This window comes from Capra hircus, chromosome 21 (genome assembly GCF_001704415.2).
Source record: "Capra hircus breed San Clemente chromosome 21, ASM170441v1, whole genome shotgun sequence".
NCBI lineage: Eukaryota > Metazoa > Chordata > Mammalia > Artiodactyla > Bovidae > Capra > Capra hircus.
In genome coordinates, this window is record NC_030828.1 from 56,123,586 (window position 1) to 56,141,468 (window position 17,883).

General features: G+C 45.3%; 1 protein-coding gene across 2 annotated transcripts in view; it reads right to left on the reverse strand.

Annotated features, from left to right (window-relative positions):
• Positions 1 to 11,305, reverse strand: part of FBLN5 (fibulin 5) — a 92,588-nt gene extending 81,283 nt beyond the window's left edge. The window contains exons 1-5 of one of the 2 annotated variants that reach the window (XM_018066211.1): positions 11,192 to 11,305; positions 10,807 to 11,029; positions 6,872 to 6,926; positions 4,500 to 4,551; positions 389 to 643 (exon numbers count right to left, since the gene is read on the reverse strand). In XM_018066211.1, coding sequence (XP_017921700.1) covers positions 389 to 643; positions 4,500 to 4,551; positions 6,872 to 6,926; positions 10,807 to 10,823 — 379 coding nt within the window. In that variant the 5' untranslated portion in view covers positions 10,824 to 11,029; positions 11,192 to 11,305. Of the gene's footprint in view, positions 1 to 388; positions 644 to 4,499; positions 4,552 to 6,871; positions 6,927 to 10,262; positions 10,563 to 10,806; positions 11,030 to 11,191 lie in introns of those variants that run through there. The other variant, XM_005695319.3, reaches the window with a different exon arrangement.

Below are 17,883 nucleotides of genomic sequence, written 5' to 3' on the forward strand. Positions count from 1 at the left end.
ACAATTGGCCTTGTCCCTCAAGGCTTCTTTTCTTTCAGGAGCAAACATTCCATTCAATGGTGTGTGATGCCGAAGGCTCTAGAAAGCTGGTCCTTTTTAGATCTTTAGATCCTCTCTCTGGGATTCACTCAGTATGTTTGACCGAATATATTTGTTATTGAACAGAGAAAAAACATGAGCTTGGTCTTCAAATAGATGGATGTTAGATACAATTGAAAGACAGATAAATAATAAATATGTAGATGATAGATAAGATAGATAGGTGAATACATAGATGAACATAAAGCAAAGACAAAGTGGCTTTCTGGAGACGACCTTGGGCTGGACTTGCTGGACAGGAACGTGGCTTTGCCAGCGTAGAGGAAGCCTAGGAAGCTCGGCTACTCACCCACACACTGGTTGCTTTCATCCATCTGGTATCCAAAGCGGCATATAAGAGGCCTGGAGATGGTGGGGTAGTTTGGAGCTGACAGCGGGGGTGCAGCTGCTGGGTAAGAAGCTGAGTAGGGGTTTGAGTAGGGGTTGGAGTAGGGCCCTCGGTACACGGGGTTCGTTCGGGGGATGCACAAATACCCGCCGTTTTGGTTGACACACATCATGTCTCCTCGGCAGGCCTCAGGGATGGTCCGGCACTCGTCAACATCTGCAAGGCCACAGAAAGGACAGGCGTTAGCAGCCCCTCAGCCACATGGTGCAAACTGAAGCAGAGCTCTGTACTGACAGCACCAGGAAGGACCCCAACCATGATTTACCAGCATCTGCTCCCAAATACGTAGGGCAGTGCCTGGCTCATCACCATCAGGTACTACCCAAATATTAGCTGAATTGAATCAAATTGACAAGTCATCAAATACCCCCTTCACGATGTCTGGGCTATAGCTACCAGCCTGGACTGTCACATACTTGATCCAGTTAACCAATCCATCATGTGTTCAGTCCTGTCCAACTCTTTGCAACCCCATGGACTATAAACCGCCAGGCTCCTCCGTCCGCGAGATGTTCCAGGCAAGAACACCAGAGTGGGTTACCATTTCCTCCTCCAGGGGATCTTCCTGACTCAGGGATCGAACCCACATCTCCTGCGTCTTCTGCACTGCAGGCAGATTCTTACTGAGTCATCAGGGAAGCCCCACATGCTTAACACTTTTCTCTAAATGAATCCACATTGTAAACCCAAGGGAGCATATTTTTTTCATCTTTACATGATGACAGCAAATGGAAAAAAACACTATCAATTATGAAAAATAGAAGGTAAGAATAAAAATAAAATATAAAACTATTAAAATAAAGAGTGTTTTTCTGTGGATGTATCACCCAAAAGCATCTCAGGTACTCTGGTGTGTCCATACGACACTCAGGAAACACTAGGATGGGCCTCATCATTGTACTCAATTCTCCTCCAAATAACAGCTAGGCAGGGAGAATGAGGCCCTTGCGTCCAGAAAGACAAGGCTTGGCCAAGAGTGAGTTACTTGTTAGGAAAGTGGAGACCTACTTGAGAGTCAGCTCACGCAGTGCCAGCAAACAGGGCCCGTTTCCAGCCAGGCTGGTGCTGTGTTTGTTGTGTCTGGAGTTGGGGGTGGGGTTTGGGGCGGGGGTAGGTTCTCTAGAAAATCAGCCTTGCTGGGCCGGGGACAGAGGAGGCCTGGACTGGGTTCCCAGCAGGAGCAGCTGACCTGACCCCACACACTGGGGCTTCTCACCAACCTTGGGGAGTCTGTTCTCCGTGGGACCAGAGGCTGTGGGGGAGGGCCCTGAATCCTGACAGCTCACCCCTGCCACCTCCTCTGAGAGACTCATGCCAACTACCCCCTCAGGAAAGGGAAACATGGAGCTCCATTTTCTAGCTGTAAGCCTGAAGTCACCATTAAAACCGGGGGGCCAGGGAAGACGGCTGTCATCCTGCTCTGCATCCATTGGTGCATCCTCACGCCCCTTCACTTTAAGTCAAAGTGGGAGCCTGGAGCTTGCAAGTTATGGTTTTGTTCCTCACCACCCATCATTCTTTTCAACCCTAAGCTCAGAGATTACAAATGATTTGGCCTAAAGCAAATATAATTTAAAAGGTAAATATCCCCCCAAGGTGGGAGCCGTGTTCTTTTTCTATACGCTATGCTTCGTCCACAGCATGCTGTTCTATGCTCTGACTGTCTCCCTGGTCTTTGCTGATGCTGTTCCTACCACTTGGGATGCTATTTCTCGGGATCTTGTTCATCCTTCAACACCCGACTCAAATGTGACCTCCATGAAGGCTTTCTTTATTGGCCGCAGACAGAAGGCATCACTCTCTCCCCTACTTCTGCAGAGATCACCTCATCTTGGCAATGACTTTATTCCACTCTGTACAGTTCACTCTGCCTAGGTCGACCACCCCCACTAGATGGCGTGCAAGGAGAAGAGCCCTAAATTGTCCTCCTTGGAACCTGTGTCCCTGCTGTTGGCTCAGCTGGTAAAGAATCCGCCCGCAATGCAGGAGACCTGGGTTTGATCCCTGGGTTGGGAAGATCCCCTGGAGAAGGGAAAGGCTACCCACTCCAGTATTCTGGTCTAGAGAATTCCATGGACTGTATAGTCCATGGGGTTGCAAAGAGTCAGACACAACTGAGCGACTTTCACTCACTCACTTGGAACCTGTGACTACATTAGGTTACAGGACAAAGAGGAATTAGGCATGGATGGAGTGAATTTAAGGGTTTCCAGGTGGCTCAATGGTAAAAGAATCTGCCTGTTAATGCAGGAGACTCAGAAGATGTGGGTTCAATCCCTGGTTCGTAAGGATCTCCTGGAGGAGGAAATGGCAATCCACTCCAGTACTCTTGGCTGGAAAATTCCATGGATAGAGGAGCCTGGAGGGCTATAGTCCACAGAGCTGCAATTCCAAGGAGTCAGACACAACTGAGTGACTGAGCATGCATGCACTCACAGAACGGATTTAAAGCTAATCAGAAGACCTTGAGATGAGAGGATTATCTGGGATTATCTGGGTGGGCCCAGGGAAATCATACAAATCCTTAAAAGTGGAAGAAGAGGAAGAAGGATTGGTCAGTGAGATGAGGCAACAGAAAGAGATGTGATTAGAAACATGTGAGGGACTTAACTTGTTGGCGAAGAGGCCAAGGCAGAAGGTGGCCTCTAGAAACTGAGAGAGGCCTTCAGCTGACAGCCAGCAAGGAAACGGGGCCATCAGTCCTACAGCCGCAAGAAATGGAATTCTGCGGAATGTAAATCAGTGCAGCCACTGTGGAATACAGTGTGGAGGTCCCTCCAAAAATTAGAACTAGAAATACCATACAATCCAGCAATTCCAACTTTGGGTATATATCCAAAGGAAATGAAAATAGAATCTTAAAGAGATATCTGTACTGCTATGTTGATTGAAGCATTTATTCAGGATAGCCAAATTATGGAAACACCCAAAACGTGCACATCAATAGATAAAGTTCATAACAGACAGATGTGTTATTATTATTGTCAATTAATATTATCATCATATGAATAATATAATATTAATAATAATCATATGAATATTATTCAGTCATGAGGAAGAAGGAAAAGCTGCCATTTGCCACAACATGGATGGACTTTGAGGACATTATGCTACATGAATTTAGGCAAACAGAGAAAGACAAATGCTACAAGATATCACTTATATGTAGAATCCAGAAAAGCCAAACTTACAGAAACAGAGAGTAGAATGGTTGTCATCAGGGGCTTGGGGGTGGGAGAGATGAGATGTAAATGGTACAAACTGCCAGCTAGAAGATCAGTTCTAAGGAACTAATGCACAGTATTGTATTATGAACAATACCATATTGTATACTCGAAAAATGCTGAAAATAAATCCTGAATGTTCTCACCACAGAAAAAAAGAGGTAATTATGTGACAGGAGGGAGGTGTGAGCTCTAAGCTAATGATGGTCATCACACTGGAATACATAAGTGGATCGAGTCAACACACCGTACACCTTAAACTTGGACGCTATCGTATGTCAATTATATCGTAATCAAAATAAAAGAAAAAAGAAACTGGATTCTGCCAGCACCATGCATGAGCAGGAAATGGATTCTTCCCTCAAGTCTCCAGAAAGGAACAAGGCCCTGAAAACACTTCAGTGTTAGCCTGGTAGAAGCCCCCATCAGGCTTTTGACCTGCACATCTGTAAGATCATATAGTTGTACTGTGTAAGCCCCTAAGTTTGTGGCAATTTGTAAAGGCAGTCCGGGGAAACTGACACAGATCGAGAGCTCCCTGAGGACAGCAGTCAAGTCTTCCTCATCTTCGCCCTGTCGCACAGGGCTTACCAGTGCTGGGCACAAAGAAGGTGACCAGCGGAAGACGGTCATTGATTTCAACCATCCCGTGGCACTGTTTCTGCCCATTTCTGTGGGCAAGGCTGATACAGACTTGCCAATACTGAACAACAGCTGAGAGAGAAACGGCCCTGCGCTGGAGCTGCGGCTGCACCCCCACCCGGCGAAGGACCTGCAGGGCCTCATACCTAAACACTGTCCTGACGAGCGGTCCAGGTCAAAGCCATTCGTGCATTGTTGCTGCGGGAAGGAAGAGAAAAAGGGCAGGTCATTTCACTTTCTTTTTTTTTTTTTTTAACTATAGAAGTATTCTAACTGTATCACAGAAAGTACAGGAAATGGGTAAAGAAACAAGGCATTTGTAATACCAACATCTGTGTTATAACCGCTTTTTGTCCCTTTTTAGGTATTCTTTTTTAATAATCATTTTACACCTAGCCTCACTTTTTAAGCTCCTGCATCATTGTGTCAAAATGCCCATTTTTAGCAAATGGTTATTGGGGCTTTTTCCTGCTCTAGTTAATGAAGAGCAATACTAATCACATCTGATGTGCCCAGCGAGGCTTGCCCTGTACTCACCCCTTCCTGGGAGAGAATATTATTGCTTTAAGGGCAACTACTCTCTTTCTTTGGGGGCTATTTAACTCCTTTCCAGTGCCCAGCATGAGTTTTTTGGCCCCTCTGGAATCTTGTACCTGATTACAGGGTCTGTGTATAAAATAAATCTATACAGTGATGTAGTCAGTTTTCTAAGAGAAACAGAATTGGGGAAATTCTTCCATTTTAACCTCAGGAAGACAATTACACAAAGAAGCTTCCAGAGATAGCCAGGTCTCAACAGCCCCCGAGGGTTGCAGGCTTCACATACAACTTGAGTTACAACTTCATCCATTTAGAAAAATCTCATGGGCTCAACAATCAGCCTTTAGAGCTGACATGTTACAGGAATAAGTCAAGGAGGTGTGGTTTTGCCTATGAGGGCTTCTTCCCTGGCCTTCCCTATGGTTTGGGGGGAGTTAAACTTCCCTGAGCTATGGGTTGATGTGTGAAGATGACAGATTCAGCTGCATTCCTGGGAGTGGGTTCAGGTGTCTTAGGGCCTTGGGGCAAAAGAAATGCAATGAATGAGCCAGGAGGCTGTGCCATAAAGTTAAGTCTCAACCCTCGTTTGCTAAGTGCAGGTATGGGTTCGAGTCTACTGACTGGCTTCCAAGTTTCACTCCAGCCCCTACTCACTGCATAACTTTTCTATGCCTCAGTTTTCTCATCTGTAAAATGGGGATGATAGTACTTACATCTGAGTGGTTGTAAAGACTAAATTGTTAATGTGCCTAACGTGCCTATAATTCAACAAACACTATATTATAAACACGGCCCTCTCTGGATCTAGATGTCAACTGTCACCACAGAGCTATACTGGAGATTGCCAAGGCCTTTCCAAGGCCTGAAAGTCTTTGGTGGGACTTCCCTGGTGGTCCAGTGGTTGGGGCCTTGCCTTCCAAGACAGGCCGTGTGGGTTTATTTCCTGGTCAGGGAGCCAAGTTCCCATATGCCTTGTGGCCGAAAAAAATGAAACATAAAACAGAAACAATACTGTAACAAATCCAATAAAGACTTTTAAAAAATGGCCCACATCAAAAAATTAAATCTTTGCTACTTTTCTCAAGATTCTTTCCACCACCAATGAAATCTATTTCAAAATTCTTAATTTTGAAAAAACATTTAAAGGATGTGATCAAAACAAATGTGAATTGAAATTCTAAGATCTCCTTTCTAGACCCTGAAAGTCTGGGAGAGCATCCGTCTGCTCAGTGAGAGTTTGGTTGGTCCCGTTTCAGGGCTCTGGTGTACACAGCTGTAACCAACAGTTAGAGGGGCTGTGTTGGTGATTTTGTCCTGTCTTCTATATGTTCGTGCACATGCATGTGCATTTCCACTTGACTACGTGGCCCCTCAGGCCTGCTCAGAGGTAGGGCTTCTCTCATTTCTGAGCTGGAGATGCAGAAAGGCTGCCCTGAGCTCCTTAGGAGGGATCTGCCCACATTTCTCAAGGGCTGACACAAACATCACTTTGTAAAGTCAGGGATGGTGCAGACTTCTCCACATAGCCCCCCCACAAGCTTAAGATCCCCTTCACACTCTTCCCAGGGGTCTGGGCCAGAGCCGGGTCTTCACTGGTTGGGAGCTGAGTCACCCTTCCTCTGCCCACCACGGGCAACACGGGGAGAATAGAGAAGCACCACTGCCCAGAAACACTAGAACATGCTTGAGTTTTTAGCACTTGCAATAACTCAAGACCCCCCAGCGAACACAAATGAGGCAGCATGATCTGATTATAAGAGTCTTGGATGGAAAATCAGGACACCAAGGTCCCAGCCCTGCCACTTATAAACTGCACCAGCTGCCCCAAGTCTCAGCTTCCCTGAGCCCCAGCCTTAACCTCTGTACAATGAAGAGCTTGGTTCAGGTAAACGACAAGATCCTAGGATTCTAAAATGCATGGCTGGACACCCTCAGCCTGCTTTTTAACATACTTCATGACAAGTAATAAAAATCTTACCTGTGCATTCCCAGGACTTGGAAGACAGAGAGCCAGAATGGTCACGGTGAGTATCCTGTGGGAAGTAAGAAGCTGACGTAAATGCCTGAGACACTTTCAGCATCCGGGTCTGGGGTTATATATGCACGTTGTGCTGCCTGTGTGTTTACAATGGCGACTTCACCTTGTGCTTGTATCTGGAGGGTGAGGGGCGTGCTTCAGAGTAGCCAGGGACATGCCAGAGGTCCCAACCATCCCGAAGAGAACCGCGCCCCTTCCACTGGTTTCATATCAACATATCAACACAACATAATGTGTTAGGTGGCATTTTTTAAACAACTGAAAACAATTTTAATGACATGACTGATTTACAACATTGTGTTAATTTCTGCAGTATAGCAAAGTGATTCAATTATACATATTCATATTCTTTTCGATTATAGTTTATCACCAGATATTGAATATAGCTCCCTGTGCTATATTGGGGTTTTTTGTTTGTTTGCCATGGTGTATGACTTCACGTGGCATTAAAAAAAAAAATCAGGGCTTCCCTGATAGCTCAGTTGGTAAAGAATTCACCTGTAATGCAGGAGACCCCGGTTTGATACATGGGTCAGGAAGATCTGCTGGAGAAGGAATAGGCTACCCACTCCAGTATTCTTGGGCTTCCCTTGTGGCTCAGCTGGTAAAGAATCCACCTGCAATGTGGAAGACCTGGGTTCGATCCCTGGGTTGGGAAGACCCCCTGGAGAAGGGAAAGGCTACCCACTCCAGTATTCTGGCCTGGAGAATTCCATGGACTATAGTCCATGGGGTTGCAAAGAGTCAGACACAACTGAGCAACTCTCACTTCACTTTAAAAATAAACAGTTTGACTGCTTCAAAGAACAAATCTAAAACCCACCACTGTGATATTAATAATGTATTCACCACTGCTTGACCTTCACTCCTGACCCAAGGGGACTTGCCTGAGTTTTGAACATCTTCACTCTGAAATGACTGCAGCATGAAGGAGCCGTTGTGCCCCCGGATGATGAAAGTACAAACGTGAAGCATGTGAGTTCCACGGAATGGAGGTGTCACAGGGAACACACATGCTCCCAGAGTGCACCTCACACAGACCCAGATGGAGGACAGGACATGGGGACCCAGGCAGCCCCAAGAAAAAGGAACACAGTGGACACTTAGAAGGAGGTGCCAAGAAACTGTGTATCCACTTTATATCCATCAGGTGGCTATAACCAAAAAAGCTCAAAGCTAGTAAGGCTGTGGAGAAACTAGAGCACTTGGGCACTGTTGCTGGGAAGGTATGCTGATGCAACCACTAGGAAAGCAGTCTAGAGGTTCCTCAAAAAATCAAAAATGGAACACTATATGATCCAGGAATCCCACGTCTGGGTATACATACAAAAGAACTGAAAACAGAATCTCAAAGAGACTTTTGTACACCCCTGTTCACAGCAGCGTTATTCACAATAGCCAAAAGGTGGAAGCAACCCAAGTGTCCATCACCAGATGAATAAACAATGTGTTACACACATAAATGGAATACTATCAGCCTTAAGAAGGAAAGGAATTCTGACAAGTGCAACAATATAGATGAATCTCAAGGATCTTATGCTAGGTGAAGCAAGCCAATCACAGAAAGACAAATACTGTTTGATTCCATTTATATGAGGGACCGAGAGCAATCAAAATCACAGACAGAAAGCAGAATGGTGGGCGTCAGGGGCTGGAGGGAGGAAGGATTAGGGAGTTGTTTGTTGTTTGTGGGTACAGAATTTCAGTTTTGCAAGATGGAAAGAGTTCTGGAGATTGATTGCACAACAGTGTGAATGTACTTAATACTATTGAACTGGACACTTAAAAACTGTTAAGATGGTTTTTAAAATAATCTATGCAAATACAGAGCTTTATTTGGTGCTATTATTACTGAGTTCAATAGAGGGTTTATCTGAGCAACTACTACTTGCAGGCAGAAAAACCACTATGACACAGACGCTGCTCTGGAAAGCGGGTTGAGGGGCCACCTGAAACAATAACGTCTAGACACTTTGGTTAGGGCATGGATAGAAACACCCAATGAGCACCAGGAGAGCCAGGCTGGGGCTAGAGAAGGTCAGGGAAGACTTCCTGGAAGAGGGGACCTCAAAGGCTTCTTCAGTAAAGCAGTGGACCTGGGACCTGCTTGAATTTAGTGACCTGTTACTATCAATATACACCTTCACTTTACAATCCCTCCCTTTAGAAAAAGAGAGTTCAAAAGACTACAAAGTTCACTCAATCCATGACACAAGGTTCATAGGAACCAGCAACGCTGGGCTACTTGGAGAGCCCCAGAATTAAGGTGAGGTTCAGAGGAAACAGGACCCTGATATGGTGCTAGGAGAGGCAAGCCCACTCCCTTCATCTAATCCTCAGTCTGAAGAATAATGACCCTAAGAGTCCACAAGCTTTCGTTTCATCTGAAAGCCTGCACGAGACAGGTTCTAGAACGCTGGAGACAGCTCTGACCTTATAAAGCGCAGAGCCAAATCCCAGGGCTTTTTGATATTTGCAAAGGCCAGATTTATATCTGGAAGGAATGAAAGAACAATAACAAATTTATTTTCCAGGCTGTATATTATGAATTTCAATGTTTTCCTGTTTCTTCACATGAAGTTTCCTTTCGGTTGGCTATAAAACCCTGTCTCATTTTTGTTGGAGACTGAACAGGCTGACTTCACATAGTGGACTTCAAGACCTAGTAGAAAAGGCATGCTAACCCCATGTCTCCCCTACCCCTGACTTCCCTGTTCCCTTTGGCCAGAGGGCAGTCCCAGGACAGGTCTCCCCTGAGAGATCCCGCCCCAAGCCCAGCCTCCTGGAAGAGCCCCAGCTGGGGCCTGGGGGCCAAGTAAGCTCCAGGCTAATTGAGACAGTTTTCCAAAAATGAAATAACATCCAAGCATCCCTGCTCTGACAGTGTCACAAACAGTTATGTTTGTCATGAAAAACTCCAGAAAACTCCAAGATAAATTAACTACAGGAAACCTGGGGATCCTCTGATGCTCATAACGGGTCCTGGGACTTTCAAAAACAGGTGGGTCTGCCTATTTTGTGTTCCATCCTCAACTGGGAGGAAAGCCAAGAGGGACCAACCGAATCTCAAATCTCAGGACTGTCTGTCAGAGAAGTTCTGGTCCCCGATCCAGGATGACAGGATTACAGTTCCATTTTCAGCATGCACACACACACACAGACACAGACACACACACAGACACACACACACACACACTGTCTAAAGCAGGTACGTTCTCAAGAGTTCCCTGGATAAAAACTGCAGATGTAATCCAGATAAAGTTCTTCAAGGTTGAAGGATCACTTGACTAGAACAGCAATTTCCTTAAAGAATATAAAAATGTTTGCTTACATGCGTTTCTGTCTGCAGTCCCCACTTTTCATTGGCTCGAGACTTCTGGGTCGCATGCCCTTTGTGAATCCCACACCGACATAGAGCAAATCCAGCCCTGGGAGGTGCAGCTAGCTTGTTCGCTGGTCCAACAGCCGATGCAGCAAAATAATCGCTAGTGAACTAGTAAGTGATCTCTCAAATTAAGAAAAAAATTTTTTTCTTTTTTAAATTAAAAAAAGAAAAAAAAAAAAAGGCACGCAAATCTGCGGCCCTTTCAGAAAAGAAAGAGGAAAATCAAGCTCTGAGATTTTTGCTGTCCTCTGTCTGATGCTGGCTTCTGAAACTGTCTTATAAAATACCCACTCCCAAAAGAAGACTTCAAGATGGAAATTACAGAGGCGCAGCTTTTTATAATTAACAATATCATTGCATCACTAGCTAATGCCTTTTCCAATATCCTGACACAGCCTGAATCACGGCCATAGCCATTTTCCACCCATCGGGTTTTGAGTAAAGTTTCCAGACCCTGGAGGAAAAAAAAAGTCCGGAGCAGAGAACCTACCTTTTGAATCCTGGCATGTCCAAGATGCGTGGGCAGGAGAAGCAGCTGGTGGGGAAAAAGAGGAAGAGCTCTCAGCGCCCCCGGGACCCCCGGAGGAGCAGTTCCTGAACTTCGGCCTCCTCTGGGCCTGTGGGGCTCGCCGAGACTTTTATTCCAGGGGGGCCGAGCCGAGGCGTGGAGAGGAACAAGGGGAGAGCCTGGGTCCTCCGAGCCACTGGAGAGCCTACAGAGAAAGCACCTGGTTTTGCTTAGCCCTCTTCAGTAATTCAGCATTAAACCAATTGGAGGAGGAATGTTAAAAATGAACACTTCATTTTCTAAGTATGTTAAACAATGCAAATGGGGCCTCAGTCTGGACACAGCTGGTTCAGATTACAGCGCTCACCAACTGGCTAGACTCCTCACAACAATCTTGGGGCGTCTGCCAGGACCAAGTGCTCAGCGCTGGGAGGAGAGCCCTTTCCCGGCGGAGCAGTCGCCCTCGCTTGGGCTCCCAGCATCTCTGTGGAGGCGATTGGCGGGCAAGTGCAGGAGGGTGGGGTGCCGGGGGGTAGGTGGGCGGGTGGCTGGGAGGGCCCGTTGACCCTTTACTTCCCACCGGGGAGGAGGTCCCCGGGGCTAGGCTGTCGTGGGCCGAGGCGAGGGCGGGATCCAGAGCATCAGCACTTCGCCGAGCCTTTGGGACACCCGGGAAAGTGACTCCCTCCCTGGGAGAGGACTAACTCGAACTCGTGACAAACAGCGACAGGGACTAGAGTCTTTCGATTTATTGGGAAACCAGACCCAACGAAGCACAGGCTTGGGGTAAGCGGCTGGAGACTCAACGATTTTCCAGAAGAAGGGGTGGGGAGCTTGAGGGAGTGGGAGAAAGGAGGAGGACGGAAACTGGCTGACACTAACTCCAGACGTCAGCTTGTGCAATGCAGACCTCGGGGAGGACACGCTCAGGCCCGGCCTCATCCTGGGATTCTCAGGGCCATGTTCTTGCTTGAATCAAAATTTGTCCCTGTACCAAATCAATGATTTGTACACCTTAAAGGTACACAGTGTTGTATGTCAATTACATCTCAGTAAATCTGGGAAACCATTTTTAATTGAAAGAAGGTGTCCCTTGGCTTGAAAGTGATTTTAACAAGTAACCAGGTAATTTGAAGAGAAAGTCAGGGTAAAGCAGAATGATGGCTAATAAAAATAATAAAAGCACTACTCTGAGTCCTTTACATTGATTACATTGGTGGTTTCATACTATTTCTTTTTCTTTCTTTTCCTTTGTTTTCTTATGCATTGTCTGTGGATCTGTGCCCTCAGTCATGTCCGACTCTTTTTCTACCCCGTACACGGTGCCCTGCCAGGCTCCTCTCTCCATGAGATCTCCCAGGCAAGGATTCTGGAGTGGGTTGCCGTTTCTTCCTCCAGGGCATCTTCACGACCCAGGGATCGAACTGCATGTCCTACATCTCCTGCACTGGCAGGCGGGTTCTTTACCAACTGTGCCACCTGGGAATTCCTTTTGAAGCATTAGATCCTTTTTTATCAAATGAAATTTTACTCAAGACCGTATTCTTTTCTTTCCTGTCTTTTGGCTGCACCACATGGCATGTGGGATCTTAGTTCCCCAATCAGGGATAGAATTTGAATCCCCTGCCTTGGTAGCATGGAGTCTCAACCACGGGACCACCAGGGAAGTCTCAGTCTCTATTCTTTACAAGATGAAAATGGATTGGTAGTAGTCCAAGCCCTCCCTCCCCACCTGCCTCTTCCCTTGGGCCCCTCAACACAGCCCTACCTCCAGCTGAGAAAGCACTGATGAGGTCCTTTTTTCTCTTTATAAGTCTGTGCATAGGCACTATTATCTCCACTGTATTGGCTGAGTGCCGAAGAATTGATGCTTTTGAACTGTGGTGTTGGAGAAGACTCTTGAGAGTCCCTTGGACTGCAAGGAGATCCAACAAGTCCATTCTGAAGGAGATCAACCCTGGGATTTCTTTGGAAGGAATGATGCTAAAGCTGAAACTCCAGTACTTTGGCCACCTCATGCGAAGAGTTGACTCACTGGAAAAGACTTTGATGCTGGGAGGGATTGGGGGCAGGAGGAGAAGGGGACGACAGAGGATGAGATGGCTGGATGGCATCATGGACTCGATGGACGTGAGTCAGTGGACTCCGGGAGTTGGTGATGGACAGGGAGGCCTGGCGTGCTGCAATTGATGGGGTCGCAAAGAGTCGGATATGACTGAGCGACTGAACTGAACTGAACTGAAGAGAGGTTAGTTTACTTCCCTATAACACAGCTATTGATACCACTGAGACTCCAAAGACTGCATTTTTAATCTTTTTAAAGGGCTTTTTTTTTTGGTTAGTAAATGGAGTCCTCCTCATGAAAATACATTTGACAAGAAAGGCAAAATTATGATGGTTGTTGAAGCTGAGTGTCCATTATACTATTCTATTTACTTTATATGTGTTGGACATTTCCCATAGTAAAGTATTTTTTAAATATATTTACAAGGTTATTCATTGCTCTCATTGCTTGGAATAGCAAAAAGTATAAAGAAACATATCATCAATCAATTAGGTATCAATAGGGTTAAATAATGTGCAACCAATAGAAAAAATAGAAACCAATAGAGAAGAGTGGACATATAAGAGTACATACTGGATGACAACTTTAACATGGAATTCAAAATGAGGTAGTAACTGGGAGCGGGCACAAGGGAACTACTCCACGCTGGTAATATTTTAATTAGTCGTCTAGATGCTGGCTCCACAGGAGTGGGTACACTTAAGATTTGTGAAATCTTTGATTTGTGAAGTTCATTAATATTAAAAAAGAAAAGAAAAAAAGATTTGTGAAGTCTTATGTATGTTGCACTTTATTTTAAAGAAGAAAAAGACTGAAACAGTTCCTTATGGAACTGTTAGTCATTAGTCATTACGGACTAATAATGAAAGGTTTCCAATAAATTTTGTAGATCAAAATGGAAGAATATCAGTAATTTCACATAGATCAAACTAATATATTAATAAGTATATCAATACGTTGTAGAACTGTGTGTAAAGCATGTCACCATTTGATAAAAATGTATATACACAAGTTCTTGCTTGTATATGTATAGAAAAGACTACTTTAAAAGGATATAGGAAGAATTGTTAGCGTTTTTTGTCTCCTAGGAAGGAAATTGTGTAGGCAGCTGGGAAGGAGATGGAAAAATTAGCCCTTTCCTGCTCACCTTTTGCTATAATTTGAATTGTGTACCATGTACCATATTTTGTACCTATTTAAAATAGGCTAATTTAATAGTATATGGTATTTGTGTAGAGCTCTTTGGTGGGGTAGAAAGAGGTTTAAATGACTTAGTCCATTACCTCAGTTATACTGTCAATACTTCTGAAGGATAAGGAGAGAGAGGGAATCAGTATGACTGCTTTCTACATGAGCAAAAGGAGTCTTGAAGGCAAAACCGCACAGAGATCCATCTTGGACCAGAGATCGTTCCCGCCTTAAAACTGTAAGATTGGAAGAAGGGCGAGAATAAGCATTCCAATAAAAGTCTGTCTTGATTTTTGCCGATTATCTGATGGGTGACCTTGGACAAGTCACTTAACATCTCGGTTTCCTCATCTGTAAAACGGAGATACTATTTATGTCTCAGGGTGGCTGTGGGAATGAAAGAAAGTGTTAGTCATTCAATTGTGCCTGACTCTTTGTGACCCCATGGACTGCAGCCCACAAGGTTCCTCTGTCCATGGGATTCTCCAGGCAAGAATACTGGAGTGGGTTGCCATTTCCTTCTCCAGGGGATCCTCCCAACCCAGGGATCGAACCTGGGTCTCCTTCACTGCAGGCAGATTCTTTACGGACTAAGTGAGAAGGGAAGCCCTTTACCCTCATGATGTTCACTGTATCTAAATTCCCACCCATACACACTGCTCTACAGTTATCTTTAATAACTAGTAAGTTATCCACTTCCATGAGGGAAACAGCCCCACTCACTATTGACCAGGTCAAATTGCTAGAAAGTTCTATCTTGCATTGAATCCAAGTCTGGAAAAGACCCTGATGCTGAGAAAGAGCAAGGAGAAAAGGGGGTGACAGAGGGCAAGATGGTTGGATGGCATCACCAACTCAATGGACATGAGTCTGAGCAAACTCCAGGAGACAGTGAAGGACAGGGAAGCCTGGTGTGCTGCAGTTCAGGGTTGCAAAGAGTCAAGAGACTGAACAACAGCAATGAGTTACTATTTTCCATGGATTCTATTAATAATTCTCCCCTCTGCAGCCATGGGCTATTCCCTCTTCTATGTAACCCACTTCCTTTTCCTGAAAACAATTCCCCCCCTTGCCCCTACTGGTATCCTCTTCCCCAGGCTGAACGACACCCTCCCCACCAACCCCTGCCCCGTGTCATGACCCTGCAGCAGCTGAGTCTTTCTCCTCCCTGCTCTGCATCGCCCCTTGGTTTGCACTGAACTTGCACCAGTGAAACAACCTGCGGTCCACAGACTGTTCAACACTGTCTCCTCCATCCCACACTTGCTAATTTTTTTAAGGAAGACAAGCTCTGCACGCATCTCTATTAAGTTTTCATCCATTGTTCAGGATCTTTTTTCAAAATGACTTCTCCTGTCTGAAGTATTAAGTATCACTCTCAGCTTTAACAACTATAGATACGTTGATCTTGACTGTCGTGACTTTATCAGCATTATCAATAAAAAATTGACTGGGACAGGCGCTGGAGTGAAGCCCTCAGTCCAGGTTGGCACAGGTCCACTTATTTTGTCAACATTTTGGGGCCACTGCTGATTGTCTAATTTGGGGTGCCACCAACTCCTCTCACTCAGCTTACATTTCTGCAACCTGTCCACAGACACAGGGTGAGAGACTTTGTCAGATGTCCTGCTAAGATCAAAATTCACTTTTTTTTATCACATTTCCTGATTTAGCAATTTTATTTTAAAAAAGAAAATGAGATTTGTTGAACATGAACTGCCAAGTGATTGTGGTTGGTTTCTCAGAACTTCCTTTCCTGAGAGTTCTATGTTTGTTTTTGGTTTTTCATTACAAAATAAGGATCTGAACCTCTGCCCCACCTCCCATCATCAGAATCAAATACATCACAACTACAGGACAACATACAACATGTAAACTGTAGTATGAATGTAAATGGTTATCACCTGCTGAATGGAACTTTCCTGGCTCCAATGGAGCTCAGTTTGTTCACAAGGCCATGGGTTGGAAGACAGATGGATTTTTTTTCTTTTTTAAGATAATACTTTAGGACTTTCCTGGCAGTCCAGTGGTTAAGGCTTCACCTTCCAATGCAGGGGGTGCAAGTTCGATCCCTGGTCAGGGAGAGAAGATCCCACATGCCTCATGGCCACAAAATGTAAAACAGAAACAACATATTGTAACAAATTCAATATAGACTTTAAAAACAGTCCACATCAAAAAAAGCTTTTTTTTTTTTTTTTTTAAAAAAAGATAATGCTTCAAATTGGTGATGGGGGATTCACAAAATTAGACATTCAATGATAGATTTTGGTGATTAATACTAAATTGTTCATTGTTTCACTGTCAAAAAATAACTACATTGCAATGTCTTTCTAGGAACAAATTCAAAGTGGGGAAGGGAGTAATGTTAAATGCCCACAGTTGTGCTGGGCTCTCCACACACCCTCTCCTTTGACCCCCACAATAACTCTGTCAAATAGGAAAACTCTTCTTTTTGCAGAAGGAAAAACAAACCCAGAGAGATCAGAGCCACACAGGTAATAAAGAGTCCAGATTCAAGCCAAAATCGAGCCAGGTGGTTCTAGAACCAACATTGCCTCCGGCCGACCAAGCCTTGCTTCCCCTGACTTTGCCCTCATACGGCTGGCTCCTACCCTTCGCCCTAGCTCCTCAGGAACACCCCGGAACTCCCTGGGCTCTTCTGTCATTACCATCTGTTTCTATTTTCTTAGCACCAATATAGTCTTTTGCTTTTTATGTTGTCCAAACTTGGTCCCAAACAACACAAAAACTAAAATGACAGCCAGTGTTGCAGAATGGCATCGGGCGGCAGCCCACTCCACAGGTCCTGCTACTCTGGGCGGCGGGAAGGTGTTGCCCTGATGCCCCCGTGGCTTCCGCTCTCCTCCTCCCTCCAGCAGACTTCTCAGCCGGTCACCTCCTCACCAGCTAGTCCCGACTTCACCCTCTGAAACCTCACCATGTCCCACCAGTTCTCCCAAGTGGTGCTCCCTAAGTCTCCTAGAGATCTCACGGCCAAAACAGTGACCTTTACTCCATTCTAATATTCCTTTGTCTCTTTTGTTGCAGGAAAGAGAATGGGGCGTGAGAGAACGGCTGCTTCCCAGGTTGCGTCTGAGTCCCTGGGACTGCCACCAGGTGTGGGTTCTTGGCTTCTTGAAGGAAAGAGTTCAAGAAAGAGCCACAGTGAAGCAGAAGAAGGTCTACTCAGGGAGGAAACACACTCTGTGGGGCATCTCAGAGGGTAAGGGTAGCAGCAGGGTATGGGGTTGTCAGGTTTTATAGGGATGGGTAATTACATAGGCTAATGAGTGGGATGAGTATTCCAGCTGTTTTGGGGGATGGGGTGGGGACTTCCAGGAATTTTATTAGTTCATGGGAGTGAACTTTTTGACCTCTACAGTCTGAGTGCCTGTGGGTGTGTCATTAAGCACGCTGATGTGTTACAGTGAGCAAATAATGAGGCTCAAAGTCTAGTGAAAGACAACTCGCCCGCCATCTTGGACCTAGTTGGCTTTAATCAGTTTATGTCATGTCCTTGGGCTATGCCATTCTTTTAAAGGATGTGCCCCTTTCCTGTCTCACTTTGAAGTGTTTGACGGTTGATGACCCATTTTCTAAGTTACCCTGGTTTTCCTCATGTGACCCTGACTACACGTTCTCCAGACACAGCCCCTTTTATCTCCTCCTCCCTAATAAGCAAAGAGTTCCACAAAGTTAGATCCAGCCTCTGTACTCTTTGGTATTACCGTCTTGTCCTGGGATCACAGTTCCCATAGCTATTATAGGACCTAGGTCTCACAAACTGCCAGCATTTCACACAC